The sequence below is a fragment of the Girardinichthys multiradiatus genome, chromosome 6, assembly GCF_021462225.1.
Source record: "Girardinichthys multiradiatus isolate DD_20200921_A chromosome 6, DD_fGirMul_XY1, whole genome shotgun sequence".
NCBI lineage: Eukaryota > Metazoa > Chordata > Actinopteri > Cyprinodontiformes > Goodeidae > Girardinichthys > Girardinichthys multiradiatus.
Genome location: NC_061799.1, coordinates 35303716 through 35321603, shown reverse-complemented (window position 1 = coordinate 35321603; position 17888 = coordinate 35303716). Strand labels below are relative to the sequence as shown.

General features: G+C 40.6%; 2 protein-coding genes and 1 long non-coding RNA gene across 26 annotated transcripts in view; all 3 read right to left on the bottom strand.

Moving 5' to 3' along the window:
* Positions 1-1069: 1069 nt before the first annotated feature.
* On the bottom strand, positions 1070-6267 carry LOC124870394. The gene is made up of 3 exons (XR_007038755.1): positions 6181-6267; positions 5694-5985; positions 1070-2207 (listed from the first exon to the last, which is right to left on the bottom strand). It is a non-coding gene; the product is annotated as an uncharacterized LOC124870394 (long non-coding RNA).
* Positions 6268-8572: 2305 nt separating this feature from the next.
* On the bottom strand, positions 8573-14658 carry LOC124870476 (zinc finger and BTB domain-containing protein 14-like). The gene is made up of 2 exons (XM_047369188.1): positions 14530-14658; positions 8573-11711 (listed from the first exon to the last, which is right to left on the bottom strand). The coding sequence occupies exon 2, from the start codon at positions 11686-11688 to the stop codon at positions 10513-10515; it is 1176 nt and encodes a 391-aa protein (XP_047225144.1). The 5' UTR covers positions 11689-11711; positions 14530-14658; the 3' UTR covers positions 8573-10512.
* Positions 14659-16492: 1834 nt separating this feature from the next.
* The window catches only part of epb41l3b (erythrocyte membrane protein band 4.1-like 3b), a 74257-nt gene continuing 72861 nt past the window's right edge, over positions 16493-17888 (bottom strand). For all 24 annotated transcript variants that reach the window (XM_047368431.1, XM_047368425.1, XM_047368423.1 and 21 more), the window contains one exon: positions 16493-17502. Coding sequence is in view for 2 of the 24 variants with exons in the window: in XM_047368429.1 (XP_047224385.1) it covers positions 17497-17502 (6 nt within the window). In the remaining 22 variants the exon portion in view is untranslated. The remainder of the gene's footprint in view (positions 17503-17888) is intronic.

Here is a 17888-nt window from a genome sequence, read left to right as displayed (position 1 = left end):
ACAGAATTATTAGTGCTATAGTATTTACCACTAGATTGGACATGTTAGATTAGGCATGGAGATTTCAGGGAACAATGCTATCAGTTTAGTCTTTACATTCATCAGTGCGAATTTCATCAGAGTGAGACCTCCAGATTGATCGCAGGAGGTACAGGTAGGAGAACATGTGCTGTGTTCAACTAGACTCAGATATTATTATCTGTGCTACAGGATTGAGGAGGAGAAAGGGAGAGTTAAGATGAAAAGATAAAAGGCTGAATGAATAAAACAAGAATGAAGCAAAGCAAACAAAGCGGGGGACAATTTGGGAGACACAGCAACAGCGATGGAGAGGAAAAGAATGGAGACGCAAGAAAGGATTAAATGGGCAGGAAAGGAGACTGGGAAGAAGAGTACAGAGAGGTGGAGATCGCCGTAAAAGAGCATGAGAGAGGAGTGAAGTGAAATCTATAAGGAGAAGAAAAACATTGCAATAAAATAAGGAACAGGAATAATCTGAAAAGTAGGAGTTGAAAAGTACTGAGAGGATTAGGAAAAAACAGGAAAAGGATGTATCAAAGGGTGGGAAACGAAACAGGATTAAAGCAAAAGATGAGAATAAGATTAAATTGAAAGGAAGGGCAATGATAGGAAGACAAATTGGAAAGGATGGGGAAAGAAAAACAGGAATGGATTGAAAAAGGATTAAGATAAAGATAAATAACAGGAAAAGGAATATAAATAATGTAAGAAAACAGGGTGGGAAAAACATAAGAGGAAGTGTAAAGATGGAAGTAGAGAAAGGGAGGAAAAGACAGAGGGGAATATAATAGGAAGGGAATGAGTAAAATGGCGGACAGGAAAAGGAAAGTGAGGAAGACAAAAAGATGAAAAAACGAAGGAGAGGATTAACAAAAGACCGGAATAGGATAAAATAAAATAAAAAGGAAAGGATGGGAGGGGAAAAGGCAGAAAAATAAAGGTTGAAGACAGAAAAAAAAAAATAGAAAAACAGAAAATGTAGTTTAGGGAGCTGCTTTGAGGAGAAACCTTCAGAAAAACAAGACAGAAGGAAACCAGGACATCTCTCTGATATTCTCAAACAGTATTTTTATTACATGTGATTACTGTAACAATATTTTAGTATAAGCTCATTTCCATTCAGATGTGTGGCTTTGTCACAGCTCTAGATTAAATATCTGCTCGTGCTGCAGAATAAGATCTCCTGCAGGAATAAATAAAGTATCCTCAGCAGGTTTCTGGACGAAAAGATGGAGATAGAAGGAAGAATGGAGGTGAGGAGCTCATGGTTGTGGAGAAAACAGTGCAGGTGGAAGAGATAAGAGTCAGAAAGGCAGCCTGCACAGAGGGGTTGCGAGGCCTGGACTCCCCACTGAGGAGTGATGCGATGGTAATCTTGCAGCCGGAATATCTGGTCCGGGACTAAACAATGGTTCCAGCAGGCAGGTCGAGATGGCCCGATAACCCACCTCCAGCCATGTGACTCTGCAGGTCAGAGTCATGCCGATCAACAAAGACGGACCCTGTCTGTGGACACACGGGGTCACAGTTTATAAACCTGGAGGAAGCAGGTCAGATAGGAGCTCCTGTGTTCAAGGTGATGAGTGAAATACCAGGAACATTCCTAAGAGACACTCCCTCTGAAGATGAGTTGTAATCCAGTGTTAGTTTACAACTGCCTCTGCTCCACAAATCAGTTTAATGGGCCAGCAGCACGCCTGTAGAGGACAGTAAGTGGAGATGCACATTTGGAAGATGATTTATCGCTTTTTCAAATCATAAAAGTAGAAGACAGATCATGAAGTCTGTTAAAAAGCAGAAGAATTTCCAGATGGTGCTCAGGCAGAGAGGACGACATTATGCCTCATGAATATCAGCAACTGATTAAAAGCCATTCTGCATATATATATATATATATATATATATATATATATATATATATATATATATATATATATAAGAAAAACATCTTCCCTCTCTTTCACTCTCGTCCACCAAATGAACGTGTTTGTATACAGTCGTTTAATTCTCTCATTGAGAGACAGAGATGAGATGAACATAATTAAAGTTTTTTCTTTTTAATTAGATGCTTTTCTTTTCTGGGAAGCCTGTGGCGACGCTGGGTGGAGCCTGAGTGGAGACAGGAGGTTTGTGGTGTAGCTGATGGAACCCGGCCGGCCCGACGTAATGGAAACCGGGTGTTCACTCTGCACATAAACACATACATGCAGACACAAACTGAAGCTGAAGACAGGCATATAAACTTGTGCAGACGTGAATCTGAAGTCACAACCCACACAGTGCTAATATGTACCACATAACACACTCATACTGTGCTGTCCAAACGTCTTGAATCATTACTTTATATTTACTTTTTGTCCTTCTGAAGGTCCTTCGGGTTTGGTCCTAGCTCAGGTCTTTGCTCAATTTTTCACAATACAGCGAAAAAGTATTAACACCCCTTAAACTGTCTTCATGTTTTGTCATGTTACAACCACAAACCTCAGTGTATTTTATTGGGATTTCTACATGATTGACCTTCAGAAAAGTACTGAATAATTGCCATGTGGAGGGAAATTGAAACATTTATAACTTTTTACAAATAAAAACCTGGAAAATCTGGGTACCTCTGTATTTAGTCCCCTTTACTCTGACATCCTAAATAAGAAGTGCAACCAACTACCTTCCGAAACTACCTAATTAGCAAATAGTATATAATGTAATCTCAGCAATAGTACCGTCAAAACAAACACTCTGAACACACCATCCTCACTGTGCAACATGGTGATGGCACCATCATGCCATGGGGATGTTTTTCTTCAGAGGGAAGCTTGCTACAGTGGGTTAGGAGATGGATCAAGCTAAATATGGAGCAATCCTGGATGAAAACCACAGGCTGGAAAAGACTTGAGACTGTGTGCAGAGGCTCGCTCTTACAACTTTTTCCTTCCTTAAAACAAAAGTACTACGACAGTGTCCCACATATGCACACATTACTGATGTTTTAATGTATGATGGAAAAAGAAGAAACTTGCATTAACAGTAAAATAACTTTGTTTTGTAGATCCGACATCTTCAGAGATTTTTTAAGTATCTTAAACTACCAGATTTTAACCCGCAGCAAAACTTTATTTTTGCTATTTCAACTGGAAAAAAAAAATAATCTTGCACTCAATTTTGTGACTTTATATCGAAGTTAGAAACAGCTACATCAGATGAGCTCCAGAGGTGCAGGTTGCAGACTTTTGATGTTCATCTAATCAGGCACAGACACACAACAAACCAAAACTAAGAGTCCTGATTAGTAGGCTACCCAAAGATTATTGTCGACCAAAAAGTTACTATTTTTTTGCTTTCTTATTGTCAGAAATGGAAATTATTAATCTGAAATCTTTATTTTGCTGCATTTCTATAAACGGTTTGAAAACGGGTTTTTGCAAGATTCAGAAAGTTAGATTTAAGGCTTTTGAAGACCTTTATGATTTAGATGTGAGACCACAGATCCTTTTCCTTCCACTTTACACCTATGCACTACCTTGTGTTGGTCTATCACAAAACATCCAACTAAAACACATTGCAGTTTGTGGTTATATTGTTACAAAATATGTAAAAGTTCAAGGGATATAATACTTTTGCAATGCATTGTATGCTGTCATGATTAGGAACTACAACTGAGCAGAAAATGATAGAAACAGCTTTAAGAAAGCCTGAAGCACTGTTAATCAAGACAGTTTTAAAGGATTACAAAATAGCCTGACATGGAGGCAAGGTACAGAAAAATGATGATTCAAAACTTTTGCACAGTTCTTTTATACATGTATTCATGTGAACACATTTGCATTATACAACAACACTTTCTCAAACCGAGCTTTCTAAACAGTGATGATGTGTTTATCTGCACGCAGGCTCATGCATACATAATACAAATAAAGACTGACTTACTTACATACCCCCCCCACACACACGCTGGGCAACACGCATGAATGCACACTCTCTCCCTGTGCTTCTTCACACAAGCATTTGCACAGAACTCATTACGAATGCATGCACACAAGCATATATAAAGACTCTGTGGACTATGTATGCACACACACCCTCCTCCACCTCTCGCACTCGTTGCACATACACATCAGTCCATTAAGTCTCTCTGTGTGCTCCTTCGAAAATAAACATGCATTCAGTCACGGCACAAAGGCGCACACACACCCAGCCGCAATCAGTCTGACAATGTGATACAAACCCATATCCTGCCTCCTTTGCTGGCTTTAATGTGCCCCCTTCCCTCACTACTCACACACACACACACACACACACACACAAGAACCCAGTCAGGAAATGCAGAAAACAGATCTCAGGCATCTACTGACAGTGAGGCTAGGCGACTTTTCCATCAGACACTGATGTCATTTTTCCATAAAGCTGTTTCACTCCCTTAAATCCCATGTGTTCAAGCTCTTCTCCTGTTGGCATGCAGGAGGATGTTCTCCTACTGGCCTGTGACGACGAACAATTAAACATTGGTAATTTATTTCCTGTATCCGCCTGCTGGGATCTGCAGCTCCCTGATCCTCCACCGGCCTTCCTCCAAGTACATGTAAATGCATGGAAAACACTGAGGTGTGACAGTGCATACATTTCACAAAGCTAGCCCATGTTCTTCACCCTGATCTCAGCTTCTTTTAATGAAACCTGCACCTTTTTTTCAAACCAGCATCCTGTGAGGTTCCCATAGAGTTGGGCAGTGGACACCAGCGGGTCAGACCTGGGCAGCAACAGGTCAATCACTATGAACAGGGCACCATCTAGTGTTGCATGCAGAGTATGGGACAGGAACTGATATTTAAATTTTTTTTTCTTTAAGATGAAAGATAACCATGTTGGGTGTGAATTAACTGGCTTTATGCTCCTCAAAATTGACCGTTTCTTCAGGTTATTGAGCCTGACCTCATGCTGAAGGTGGAGAACGTGATGTGGGGGACTGGAGACGACTGGCAACTGTGACTGCATAGAGAAGGCTCACAACAAACCAAATCCTCAGTCATAGGTTTAAACTGGTAACTCTTGTGGTCACTAAACAAAAAGCCGTCAAAATGTTTACATAATATATAATAATTAAATTTATTTACATTTTAATTGTTGTCTTAGTCTGAGATCCAGAGCACTCTGGAGCAGGTTTTCTTGAAGAACTTCTCTATATTTGGTGGCTTTTATCGTACCCTTTAGGTGTCACTAAAGTCCACTCGTTGGGGGCTGGTGTCCTGTGACTTTTAGATGTCATTTTTCTTTATCACACCTGTATGAAATAATTGGGTCATTAGCAGGGCTCTGTAGAACTTAAGTGCATGCTAAGGAGGTAATTCAACCATTTAATTCAGGTGTGGTGGACCAGGGACAGATCTAAAAGTTGCAGGAGAGTTTGACTCCTCTGCTCAATGTAGTCGCCCAGTTCCTGTGGCAGAAAACGTCCTCACTGCATGATGCTGCCACCACCGTGCACCACAGGTGTTCTCCAGACACGATGCTTGGAGTTCCAGTAAGAACATTTCTATTTTGGTTTCATCAGAGCGGAGATTTTTATTACTCCATACACAAAATTCCCTACGGTGCACTTCTGCAAAATTCAAGCTGGCTGTCATGTCCATCTGGTTCTACCATAAAGGCCTAATTGGTTTAATGAATTAGCAGTGGCTGACCTTCTGGATGGTTGTATCTCCACAAGCGACCACTGGAGCCTTGCCTAAGTGACCAAGGTCAGGCAGATACAGGGAGGATTCAGGTGGTCTCAAACTTCTTCCTTTTCTAAATATTCCTTTGACCTCGTTGCTTGGTTTCTGCTATGTCAAATGAATGTATAACAGATGGGCTCCAGTTGAGATGTAGACACATCTGAAGGATGATCAGAGGAGACAGGATACACCTGAGCACAATTTTGAGTATCTTGGCAAAGGCTGTGAATCACACGTGATTTTTCTTATTGTAAATACACTGGAAAAAAAAGAAAAAAGGATCTTTTTAACTTTCATTATAGGGTATTGTGTCTAGAATCTTAAGGGGGAAATGAATTAAATCCATTGGGGAATAAGGCTACATAAATACATAAATAGCCAGTGATGACGTCAGCCAACAGTGGACTGCTATTGGTTTAAAACAACCTGTCCCAATGCGCTTCATCATACTGACCTTTGGTCTGTCCCTCGATCTGAACGCTTTATTAAACGAGTTTATGTAGTTTTACAAGAAAATAAACACAGCCTGCCTCCCATTCACCGGCTGTTACGTCAGCTGCAGACTTACACACTTCCTGCATTTCAAAATAAAAGCGCTTCTCTTTCTGCTCATTCATAAATCCTAAATTCAGTTAAATGTCGTCACGACGTTGGGTCATTTACAACGTACATCTGTAACGCGTTTAAACTTACGTTTTAAGAGTAAACCCAATTTGTTTGGCTCAATCAGATATTCAACATAAATTTCTATTATTATTTTTCTTGAAACCTAAACATCTTTATATTTCTAATAAGGTAATAATAACGAGTTATTAATTTTTCAAAAATAAAAGCAGCTCATAAGTTTTGCATGTTGAATTAAATGTTTGAATTCCTAATCTACAGCAATGAGGTGTTATCGGCAGAGCAGATGGCATTCATCTGATGAGAAAATGCTTATTTCAGAATTTACAGACTTGAGACTTAACTTGGGACCTGTTCTCTGTCATGTGGAAGAAGGTACTCTGATAAGATGACAATAAATTGCTTCTTGCAAAACTTTATATGTGGAAGAAAACTAAAACTGCACTGTACCCTGAAGAGAAACATGGTGGTAACATCATGCTGTGGGGATGGATGGAACCAAACACCAAACATTCCTGGATGAACTGTTAAAAAAGCTTCGGACAGGGCTAGAGGTTTAGCTTCCATCAGGACAGAATGGCCCAGTCAAAGTTTAGACCTAAATCCACATGGGAATCTATGGCAAGACCTAAAACTGCCTCTCCATCCAATCTGAATAAGGTTGAGCTATTCTTTAAAGAATGGAGAAACATTTCAATCACTGGACCAGGGGTCTGCAACCTGCAGCTCTGGAGCCACAGGTAGCTCTTTGGACTGTCCTTAATAACTTTGGCTAAAAATGATAAAGAACCAACATAAATTTTTAAATATAGATATAACAAATGCAGGTTTTAGCCATTTTCGTGGAATAATTGCAATGAATTCATGCAACATATTCACACTAAAAGCGCCAGTAGTTATTATTTAGATCTATGTTGGATGTTGATTTTTCTTTTTATACAATTTTCAAAAATATTAACATCCCACAAAAGAAAATGTTTCCATCCTCTTTGTGCAAAAGTTTAGTTTTTCTTTATTATAAAACCTGAAAATAGAACTAAATTTGTAGTTATTTAAAAAATGTCAACGAATTTCCTATAGTAGTAGTTTGTTTTTTTTTTTTTTAAAAAAAGGTCATATGCAGTTCTAAGCAAGTTTTATTTAGCTTGACTGAGGGCAACAAAGGCTTTAAAAAAATTGCTAAAATGATAAAAGTTATAAAAAATAAATACTTAAATACACTGGTGTAGATTCCATCATCCAGGACATGATGGTCATAAGTTCTTATGGAAAAGGTAACTGGACTTCTTTTGGTTTCTAAACATGGTTGGAAGTAACAGAAGTAGCCAGAACATGTGAGGTCAGGTGAGTCACAGGCCGTATCCTCCATTTATCGCAATATTTGGGTCGTTATTGCTTGATGATCCAAACACGCCCCCATAACGATGCCATGCGAGTTGTTTTGAACACTTGAAGAAACGCCCAGGGAGACGAGTCAGTGTTGCAGAGTAAGTGTTAGAAAGCTGAAACCTGAGGCCACCTCCTCCTCAAACCACCTGTTTTAAATTAAAATGAATTTATTGGACAATTCAAGACCAACTGCGACAAACAGAATCAGCAAGAATCGGCCTCTGCGACCGTTGCTTGACAATTGATGGACTGAAAATTTAAGGTGGATAATTTTTTTTAATGCAAATTGGTGTTTTTTAGCAAGTTTACAGGTTTTTTTTTTTTTTTACTGAAATCCGAGTTGTCAAGCCGAGCCTTATTACATACACTTTCCAATCACAAAAGAGCAAGTCACAAGACGTTTGGCCTATCAGCCACTTCTTGGAGCATATGTTTCTTTAGCTTCGCAGGGAAAGCTGAATGTTTGGGGACAAATTCCTCTGGATGGAGCTTATTGCTTCCCTACAACAAGGAGTTTACAGGTTTGTCATAGTGTAATAAATACAAATTCCTCCATTAGAGCTGAAGATCACATGATAAACCAATACCACTGGCAACTTTTTCAAAGAAAGAATAAAGATATACAGAAGAAGCAATGAATGAACAATGAACAAATTTCAAAGACCTCTCTAAATACAATTTTACACTTAGTTTTGACAATTTGGAGGCCTATAATAAAATAGAAAAGAAAATGAAGACTCTTTATGACTTTGAAGAAACCCTGAAAAAGTAAATGAAAATATTTTTCACATAAACAAAACCCTCCAGCATTTTTCCACAAAAACACAACAACATTAAAACACAGCAAATGGTGTTTATTGTCAAAGTGTAGGAGTAGAACAATGTTATATGTGCATGATTTCCATATTGTGAACTCTAGTTGTGCAACAAACTAAGCTACAGTATATACAGACACCTATCATTATCTGCCGATAGCCCCGGATGACAGTCATACTGTATAACAGTAAATCTAGTTGGCCGGTTCTGCTTGGACCGGACAGTCTCTGAGGACGATCCGTCAGGAGCCCAAGACTTTGGTTTCATCTGCGTCTTACCTTTACAGTGTAATATCAATCAATACAACTAAACACATCCATTTAAAAACATCCACATGAATATACTCAATGCAACGAATGTTATGCAGAAAAAAATATCTTTTCTCACCCCCCTTCTTTCTTGGACTCTCTTGTTTTATCTCCATTAAATCCATAAAAGGTTAAACGAACATTTAAATGTTTATCTCATTAAAAATCAAAGAAAAATAAAGTTATGAGAACCCCTCAGGTCTAGATAGCGACAATGCTTTGTGAAAAATATATGTATAGTATAGTGAACTAAACATTTACATGACTTTACAGGTGGGAAGGACATAACTCTTTAGAATTATAATAATAACCATAATAATAATACAGCCTCACAGTCTTTAGGAACATGCTCTGCTCTCCTGTTCTGCACTCCCATCACTTGACCTCGTGCTTGTGTCAGCGTGTGTAGGTGGGATTAAAGTGTGCATGTTAGCAGGTCAGGCCAGGGGCATCTCAATTAATTAGAATATAATCAAAAAGTTATTTTATTTCAGCCATTCCATAAACGAAATAGGGCAAGTAATATTCTATGGATCCAAAATACGTTTGAGCATTTATTTCTGTTCATTTTGAGGATTACAGCTAATAAAAACCTAAAATTCAGTGTCTCATAAAATTTAAATATTACTTTAATACAGAAATGTTATGACCTGCACAAGCACAGAGAAGACTGCAGACACCCTCCACAAGAAGGGTAAGCTAAAAAACGTCATTGGAGAAGAATGACTAGAAAGTTTAGTGGAAGGAAAAAGTACACAACACACACTCCGACGTTTCCGAGACACGGGCATTTTGTGTGTTAAGACACTCCTGACCAGGTCCACGGTCCTCTTCTTCAGATGAAAGATTGCATTTCACCTAGAAATCAAGGTCATAGAGCACGGAGGTTTAGAATCCAAGTTAATTGAAGTCCAATGTGCCATTTCCACAGTCAGTGATGATTTGAGGTGCAATGTCATCTGTTGGTGTTGGTTCACTGTGTTTGACCAAATGCAAAATCAGCACACCTGTCTGCCGGGAAATTTAAGAGCACTACATGTTTCCTTCTGTTGACAAGTCTTGTAGAGATGCTGATTTCATCCAGCAGGAGTTGGCACCTGCCCACACTGCTAAAAGTACCAAAAGCTGGTTAAATGACCATGTTGTTACTGTGATTTATTGGCCAGCAAACTGACCTAACCACAGAAAAACTACGGGGTATTCCTATTTTTTTTTTTTTTTACTAAAGTTTTTCGGTCCACTTAACTTTCCACTACTATGATTGGATATAACACCCTTGGACACAGCCAGCTTCTTTAGCAATGACCTTCTGTGGTTTACCTTCTTTATGGAGGTGGCTATGTGCTGGATAAGTACGCAAGCAGCAGTTTTCCCCATGATTGTGTATGTTATAGCATAACATTTCTGTTTTGAAAAATCCTATAAAATCTTGGTTTTGTGTAATTTTCTGAGAAAGTGAATTTTGTTTAAGTCATAATTCTTAAAATTAACAGAAATAAACCTCTGAAAGTATCACTCTGTAATGAATCTAATCATTAAATGAGATTCACTTTTTGGATTAAATGACTGAAATATATGAACTTATGGATGATATTTTAATTTCCTGAGATGCACCTGCATGTTGGTGAGTGTGTGTTTGTGTGTGTTGCTCAGCAGTCCCCAGAGTTGTGCGAGTGTGGCCCGGTCTCCAGTTTCCAGTCTCTCTGGTCGGCGGCGTCCCCCTGGCCGTGCTGGGAGGCGGCGGGCGACAGCGACATCTGTCTGCGGGGGTTGGCGCTGTGCATGGTGTTCCAGTGGCGCTTCAGGTCCGACGCCTTGATGAACGCCTTGTCGCAGGAACCGCAGTTGAAGGGCCGCTCGCCCCGGTGCTGCCGCTCGTGGTCCTTCAGGTGGGACTTGTGCTTGAAGGCCTTTTCGCACATCTGGCAGGCAAAGGGCCGCTCATTGCTGTGGACCCTCTCGTGCCTCTTCAGGTCGGGGCCCCGGATGAAGGCCTTGCCACAAACCACGCAGCGATGCGGCTTGAAGCCTGAATGGATCTTCAGGTGCTCCTTGAGGTGGGCGGCGGTGGTGAACGCTTTGGGGCAGTGCTCGCAGCCGTACGGGCGGTTGGCGGTGAGCAGCCGCTCCTTCTTGGCGTTGTGGTCGAGGGGCTTGGCTCCGGCGCTCTGGCAGGAGTTGTGGTCGCGGTGGCCGTAGAGGAGGTACTCCAGCTTCATGTCCGTGGCAGACGTGGAGGAGCCCCAGCTGTGGGTGTGAGGGTCCTTGCCCATGCCTGTGTTGTAGTTGTGCGGCTGGGACACGTGGGAGCCGCCGGGCCCTATGGCGTCCATCCCCTGGTCGTAGAAGCTGTTCTTCCTTACCTCCTCCATGGCTAGCTCCTTCAGGATGGCGTCCTGCGCCCTCATCCCGTGGTCATCTGGCGCCTGGTTCTCCCGGGTCTTCATGTTGGTCAGCTCCCTCTTTTGGGTGCACAGGTTATCCAGGAAGTTGATGCCGAGGATCTGCCCGGACGACATCATCATGTTGATGTCCTTCTTCCTCACCGCCAGCCTGGCTGTGTACATGTAGTTGAGCACCTCCTCGAAGATGTCCGAGCGGATAAAGTCCAGCTCCACAATGGAGTTGTCTTCATCGCTCTGCTTCTTGAAGAGCTTCTTGAAGTAGTTGCTGCAGGCGGCTAGGACACAGCGGTGAGCCCTGAACTCGATGTTCTCCACCACCACAACCACATCGCAGTGCTCGCCTTCCATCCTCTGCTGGTTCAGCATCTTCAGGAAGGTGGCTTTGTGGTCGTAGTCGATGTATCTCAGTAAATCAGACATGGTGCAGGTCAAACAGGAGCAACCTGCAGAAGAACGACACGTTTTAAAGATTCCGCTACAAAGTTTGTTTTAATTCCTACAAGTTATTGTCTGTGGTGATACTGGAACATTGGTCTTACTGCCAGGTGTTTTATTTTTTTCTAATTCATGAAAACATTTCACTACTTAAATCGTGTTTAGACTCATGAGATGTCTGACTTAGCTGAAAGCAAAGAGCTCCGCCATTTTAATACATTAGATTAACAGAAAAGTTAATATATTTAACTAATTAAGTTAAAAAGGTCAAAGTTATATAAAATCCTTGGTTGGGGCTCCTTTTGCATGGCTTACTGCATCACAGTGAGACAGCATGGAGGCGATCACCCTGTGGCACTGCTTAGGTGTTAAGGAGGCCCACATTGCTTTAATAATAGCCTTTAACTCATTTAGATTGCCTGGTGCCTACCACACTTTTTCCTTCCACTTAATTTTAATGAAAGATTTCAAAAGCTTAATGGACATCAGGCAGCTTTTTTAACATTGACCTTTTGGAGGATGTCAATGACTTTCTGTTGGACAACGGTCATGTCATCATGTCATGTAATCCTTTTATTAAAAATACTTCTTAAAGTATTGATCTTGTGCAATATTCAAATTACCTGAGAGTGAATTTTGCCTTTTCTTTAGTTATAAGCCATAATCATCAAAAGTAACTGAAATTAAAGCTAGAATCATATCACTCTACGTGTTATGAATGTCAATGAGTATTGATTTTCAGATTAATGAAATAAGTTAACACTTGATGGTTTTCTACTATGATGATACGCACCTTTATATCAGTTATTCCCCCCCACAAACTTTCAAGAGCAAAGATCAAAACCAATCTCCTATAACCCCCCCAAGCATGCAGAAAAATAACAGCTATCCACAATTAAATATATATTTGCAACAAAACACATCCTTTGACTACAACTTCGTCCTTTTTCAAATATTATCCCATAGGTCCCGAATGTTTCATTAGTTTTTCAACGGATTTCCTCAAATCGAATAAACAGATAAACACTTAAATTATCCAATTACTCCATACCTTTCCTCCATTGACTGTAACTCTTCTGTTAGTCACATTGCTATACTCAGATATAGGAGAATAGGTAGACAGCGCAAAAAATGAACTGTTGATGAATGCAAAACAATCTTAGTTTAATTCAAAACCGCAGTCCTTTTACAAACTTTTGTAAGTATGTATCTCAGTATGCTGAAATACTGGAAAATGTATGGTAAATTTCCAGAAACGTTTGAGAAATTTCTGAAATATTGCTTTAAATTCCATTAACATTCACAAAGAACTTCTTTTGAACTCACATGAAATCTGGTTGTTGTCGTCACAACAATATTTAAAATATATGTAAAGGGGCAAACTTCACTAATTTAAATATGAGGTTTATTTCCGTTTATTCCCATAAACTTGTGTCAGTTTTCACCAGATGTTTCCAACTCCTGAAACTTTGCAAACCAAGTTGTATGTAGTGCCCACTTCTGTGAGGATTATACCCAAGGATACTGGTACCAACACAAGATTGGTTTTAGAAGTGAGGACAAAGTAATGCCGAGACTCTCTGAAGTAACATACACAAAACAAGGAGAAGCAGAATCAACAAGACCAAGTGTTCCTGACTTCAGCAGCAGAAACTCCAGTGAACCAGGGTTGATATTAACACCACATATTCCTAATCATCCCAGCTTTAGGATCTTAAAGTATAAATCTAATATGTGATCAAGGGCAGAGAAAACCCAGCCAACAGGTCAGAAATATCACTGCTATGCACGGCACTTGAAATAAATTAACGTCCAGAACCGTATCAAATTAGTTCAAATTAGCACAGCACTACTAAGAACCATGACACATAAAGGAGGAAAAATATATCGCTCCTTGAAGTTTGAATGGCTGTAAATTGAGATCTAATCCATCAGACCTCTAAGAAGATCAGAAATCGGTCTTAGCCAGAAAAGCCTGATCGGTGCACCTCTAACATTAAACACAGAGAAATCACTGATAATACATGTGCCGAAAAATGTTTAACTCGGCTGGTGTGACCCGGTGTTTTCCTTTATCTACGTCATTTCCGGTTATCTACTAGGGTCTCTGTTTTTATGCAGTTTGGTGAAGAAACCTACATGAGCGCAGCAAACCTTTATTATAAAATATATACCTTTGCTTTTTATGAATGTGAAGCTAAGAAAATGGTAGCCTAACGTGATGAAAACTAAAGGTGTCCTTTAATTCCCACAACAAAACAGGGCTTGCTCCAACACAGCAGAGGGGTGGAGCTCTGTTCGCATGCCTCTAATTGTAATATAGACAGGCTGAGAAACTACATTTAATTCAATATGCAATTAACGGTGTTTATTTCTACAAATAAGATGCGCAGAAGACAGAGAAGTGGCTAAATCTATCATGCAGAAAGCCTTGAAAAGGAAAAAAAAAAAAAAAAAAAAAAACACGGCAGGCCCGACAGCGAGCTGAGCCGTGGTGAAGCTAATGAAAATGAAAATAAAAATTAAAACACATATAGAAACAAACACACGCACTGCTCTGCGGGTAACTAACACATTTCCGCTGCAGTGTTTGCGTGACAAGCAACGCTGCGCGCAGAAAAGGATCAACCTCAGAGAGAATATTTCACATTTCACTGCGCCCAGCCATCTTGGTCAGCCAGCCAGCCTCGGTTAGTGTTTCTGCAGCCCGACAGGCAGCAATCCGACAGCGGCGGCACCGCGGAGCACTCACCGCTACAAACAGGACAGCGGTGCGGCTGATCCGCTTCGCTCCGACAGAGAGAGGGGAATAAAAAGCGTTAATACCCAAAGCCTGGACGATCCCTGTGTTGTCACGCAAGGCGGTCGACGTCGATCCAGATCCTGAGTTGTCGTTTTTCCTCTTCCTCCTCTTGTTGTGACTGTGGGTCTCCGCAGGAAGCGAAGCATCGTTCTGCTGCCACCTACAGCCCCGGAGAGGGTACTACACCCAGAAGATCGTCTGTATGTGGACAGATGAACCACTCTGAACCTTTTTTTGTGTGTGTGTGTGTGTGTGGGGGGGGGGGGGTGTTGGCGGTGAGACGCCTCGCCCACCGGTACTTGGACCCCGGAAACAGTCACCACTTCTATCTAAAGACTCTTAAAGGAACGACTCTCAACCAGTTCCTAACTATTAGCTATTTTAATCGAAGTTAAGGCAGAGGAATGATTACAGAGATCCGAGGCTCCCGTCTCGGACCGTCTCCGTCTGTTAGAGGATGACAAAGAGCCTCGATAGAAGGTCACATACAGTTTTTATATCTGGCACTCCAATGCAATGGATCTGCCCTCCCTCAGTGATTATCAGTAGACTATGGGTCACCATTGTGGTATCTATCTGTTAGATTGTGTAGTAGCTGGTGTCCATACTTAATCTAAGTGTGCTGTAGTTTTCTAATCAACCCAGTTATACCAGCTGCTCCACTATCAACCCCAGTGCCCCAGCTTCAGGTCATTTATGACAAACCTTGGGCCATTTATCCTCGTACTGTATGTCTATGGGCTTCTTATCCTATTGTAACAAAAGGGAAACATTAGAACTTATATTTATTTCACTATAGTATAAAAGGGGAAAACAGCTATGAGCATATTAATAAAGGTTATTCCTAACACTGTGTATGGTTTGATCAAAGCCACATTCCACTGCAGCTCTGGATTTCTGTTCAGGGCTGTTGTCCTCCTTGAAGGAGATTGTCCGCGTCAGTCTCCAATCTTTTGCAGCCACCAACATGCTTTCTTCAAACATTGCAGCTTTCTTCTTGCTAAAGAAAATCATCTCCACACCATAATGATGCCACCACCATGCTTCACCATGTGGATGTTTTGTTCAGGGTGCTGCACATTTATGATATAAGCCAACTGGGTAAATGACAGTCTAAAAAAAATCCTCCTTTTATGGACTGACTTTGCTAAACTATATTTACTATATTGTTTTCGATATTGTGACTAAATAAAGTTTTAATCAAAAAAGTAGGGAAATATTTAAACAGAAAATCCACAAAAGCAAATCATCACCCCATTCACCTCAGAGAACTGTATAACAATATAAGACGGGTGGTAAACATACAAATGACTCCTTGACAGACTGATGCGGAAGCGGTTTGATACAGTTTGGACAGTAACATTTAAGATGCATGTTCAGCCTGAAGCCAATCAATGCTGAGCTGGATTTATCAGCCTGATCCAGTGCTGAATGACAACAGATAACCAAAGCCATATTAAACAGATCAGATTATAATGCATAATGCAACAGGTGCATCACCCTGTCAACTTTTACAAGGATTTAAAGCTTCTGATGATAACCTAAATGGTATAAAAGCATTTACATCAGATATCTGAGAAACAATTTTATATTTAGGTTTCTTAAAAACAAACCTGATTGATTAAGTTTGTATTTTAAAAAGGTGCTTTTAAACGACCAGTCTTCCTGGGGCCTTGCAACGGTAACAGTGACGCCTCTTACCTCTTTACTACTCTTTGGAACACACCCGCTCAATTAGGCATTCACAGCCTTTTTTTGGCAATAATTAAAACACTGCAAACAGTAATTTTTGTTTAAGCTTCAATAACATTCTCAGTTACTTTAGCATATCAAACATCTAGAACTGCACCTCACACAAACTATAAAAGTCAATTATCACCATTCCATGTCATTCTGCAAGAATTTGGTCATTTTGCTACATGATGTTTGATCTGAGGCATAATTAAAGGGAGAGAGAGAGAGTTGAAAGCAATCAAAAACACAAGCTGTCGTACTGTGGTCACTTTATTATTTCAGGGATAAAATGCAAATTAGGAACAAATGCGTCAGTCACTTTTTTCCTTCACCACTGTGTGGAAAACAGGGCTGTAGATGGACACCTTCCAGAGACACTAGAACAGATAAAGAAGGCATACAGCTGACATGGTAATGGATGTTTAGGGAGGATAGCTGATCTCAATCGGCTTTGCATCTCTTTCGGGCGGAGCTCGGCCGTCTCAGCCCTTTGCCCCACGGTTGCGCAGACGCGGGGCTTGTGCTGTGGCCGATCGTCCCACCCTGGAAAACATTCAAAGCCTGCACAGGCATGTCAAAGTCATTTTGTTTTCTTTGATTCCTCTGCTTCTGCCAAAATAGAGCTTGCGTGGGAAAAAAGTGTCACAATAAAAAGAGTGAAGTTATAATAAAAGTGAAATGAATTCAATTTAAACAGACAAGAAACAAATCAACCCTAAAAGATCACCGTATGCTTGCTTTCCTTGAGAGGCTTTGATATGTACAGGGCAGAGCTGGAGCAATGTCTATCGTGGCACACCGGATAGAAAGTGAAGCAATGCTTTGTTTTCTTCTACATTGAGGTTAAATAGTGTTTTGCTCCCTAACATGTACAGCCTACAGCAATTACAAATTTCTGGAGTGATAGCTTTATTTCATAAATAAAAAGCTGCTACAGTAATTATCCTCAGCAATCATAAAAATGCATCGAAATCGTAATAAGGCATTGAAAGCGGAAGGTTTGCTTGCTGCACGCGGGGATTCGACGTGCAGACGGACTGAGGACCATTAAAAGAAAAATAAAATACAAATCAGACGGGCCATTTGGTTGATGATGCAACTTTGCGTCCTTCTCATGCAGAGTGGGTTCATTGGTTTTTGCAGGTGATGTTTGCGGGTGGAGGATCGAGCTGCAGCATCCATAGAAGAAGAGCCTTCTGAGAGTCCTGATGTTAAGTTGTGGAGCAGTGGATGTTGTCGCAGAAAGTAGCCCGCAGTTATTCCTGGAAGAGCAGATGAGCCAGAAGTGAAAACATGCTGTGTGTTTTAATTACTCCTGAGGTTTTTTATGCCTTAGCGCTGCATGCTGGACACTGAAAACGAGCCAGATGAAGGGTTACCACAGTTTTACCCACATAAACAGAGGCACAGAGAGACTGCAGAGATGAACACACAACAAAGACACACAAGGGTGGATGGAGGAGAAACACCCCGCTGTGAGTTAAAGTTCCAAACTCAACTCAACTACAGGTCCTTCTCAAAATATTAGCATATTGTGATCAAGTTCATCATTTTCCATAATGTCATGATGATAACATTCATATATTTTAGATTCATTGCACACTAACTGAAATATTTCAGGTCTTTTATTGTCTTAATACGGATGATT

Coding starts and splice junctions, on each gene's coding strand:
- LOC124870476 (XM_047369188.1), bottom strand. CDS start 11,688: ATGTCTGATTTACTGAGATACATCGACTACGACCACAAAGCCACCTTC.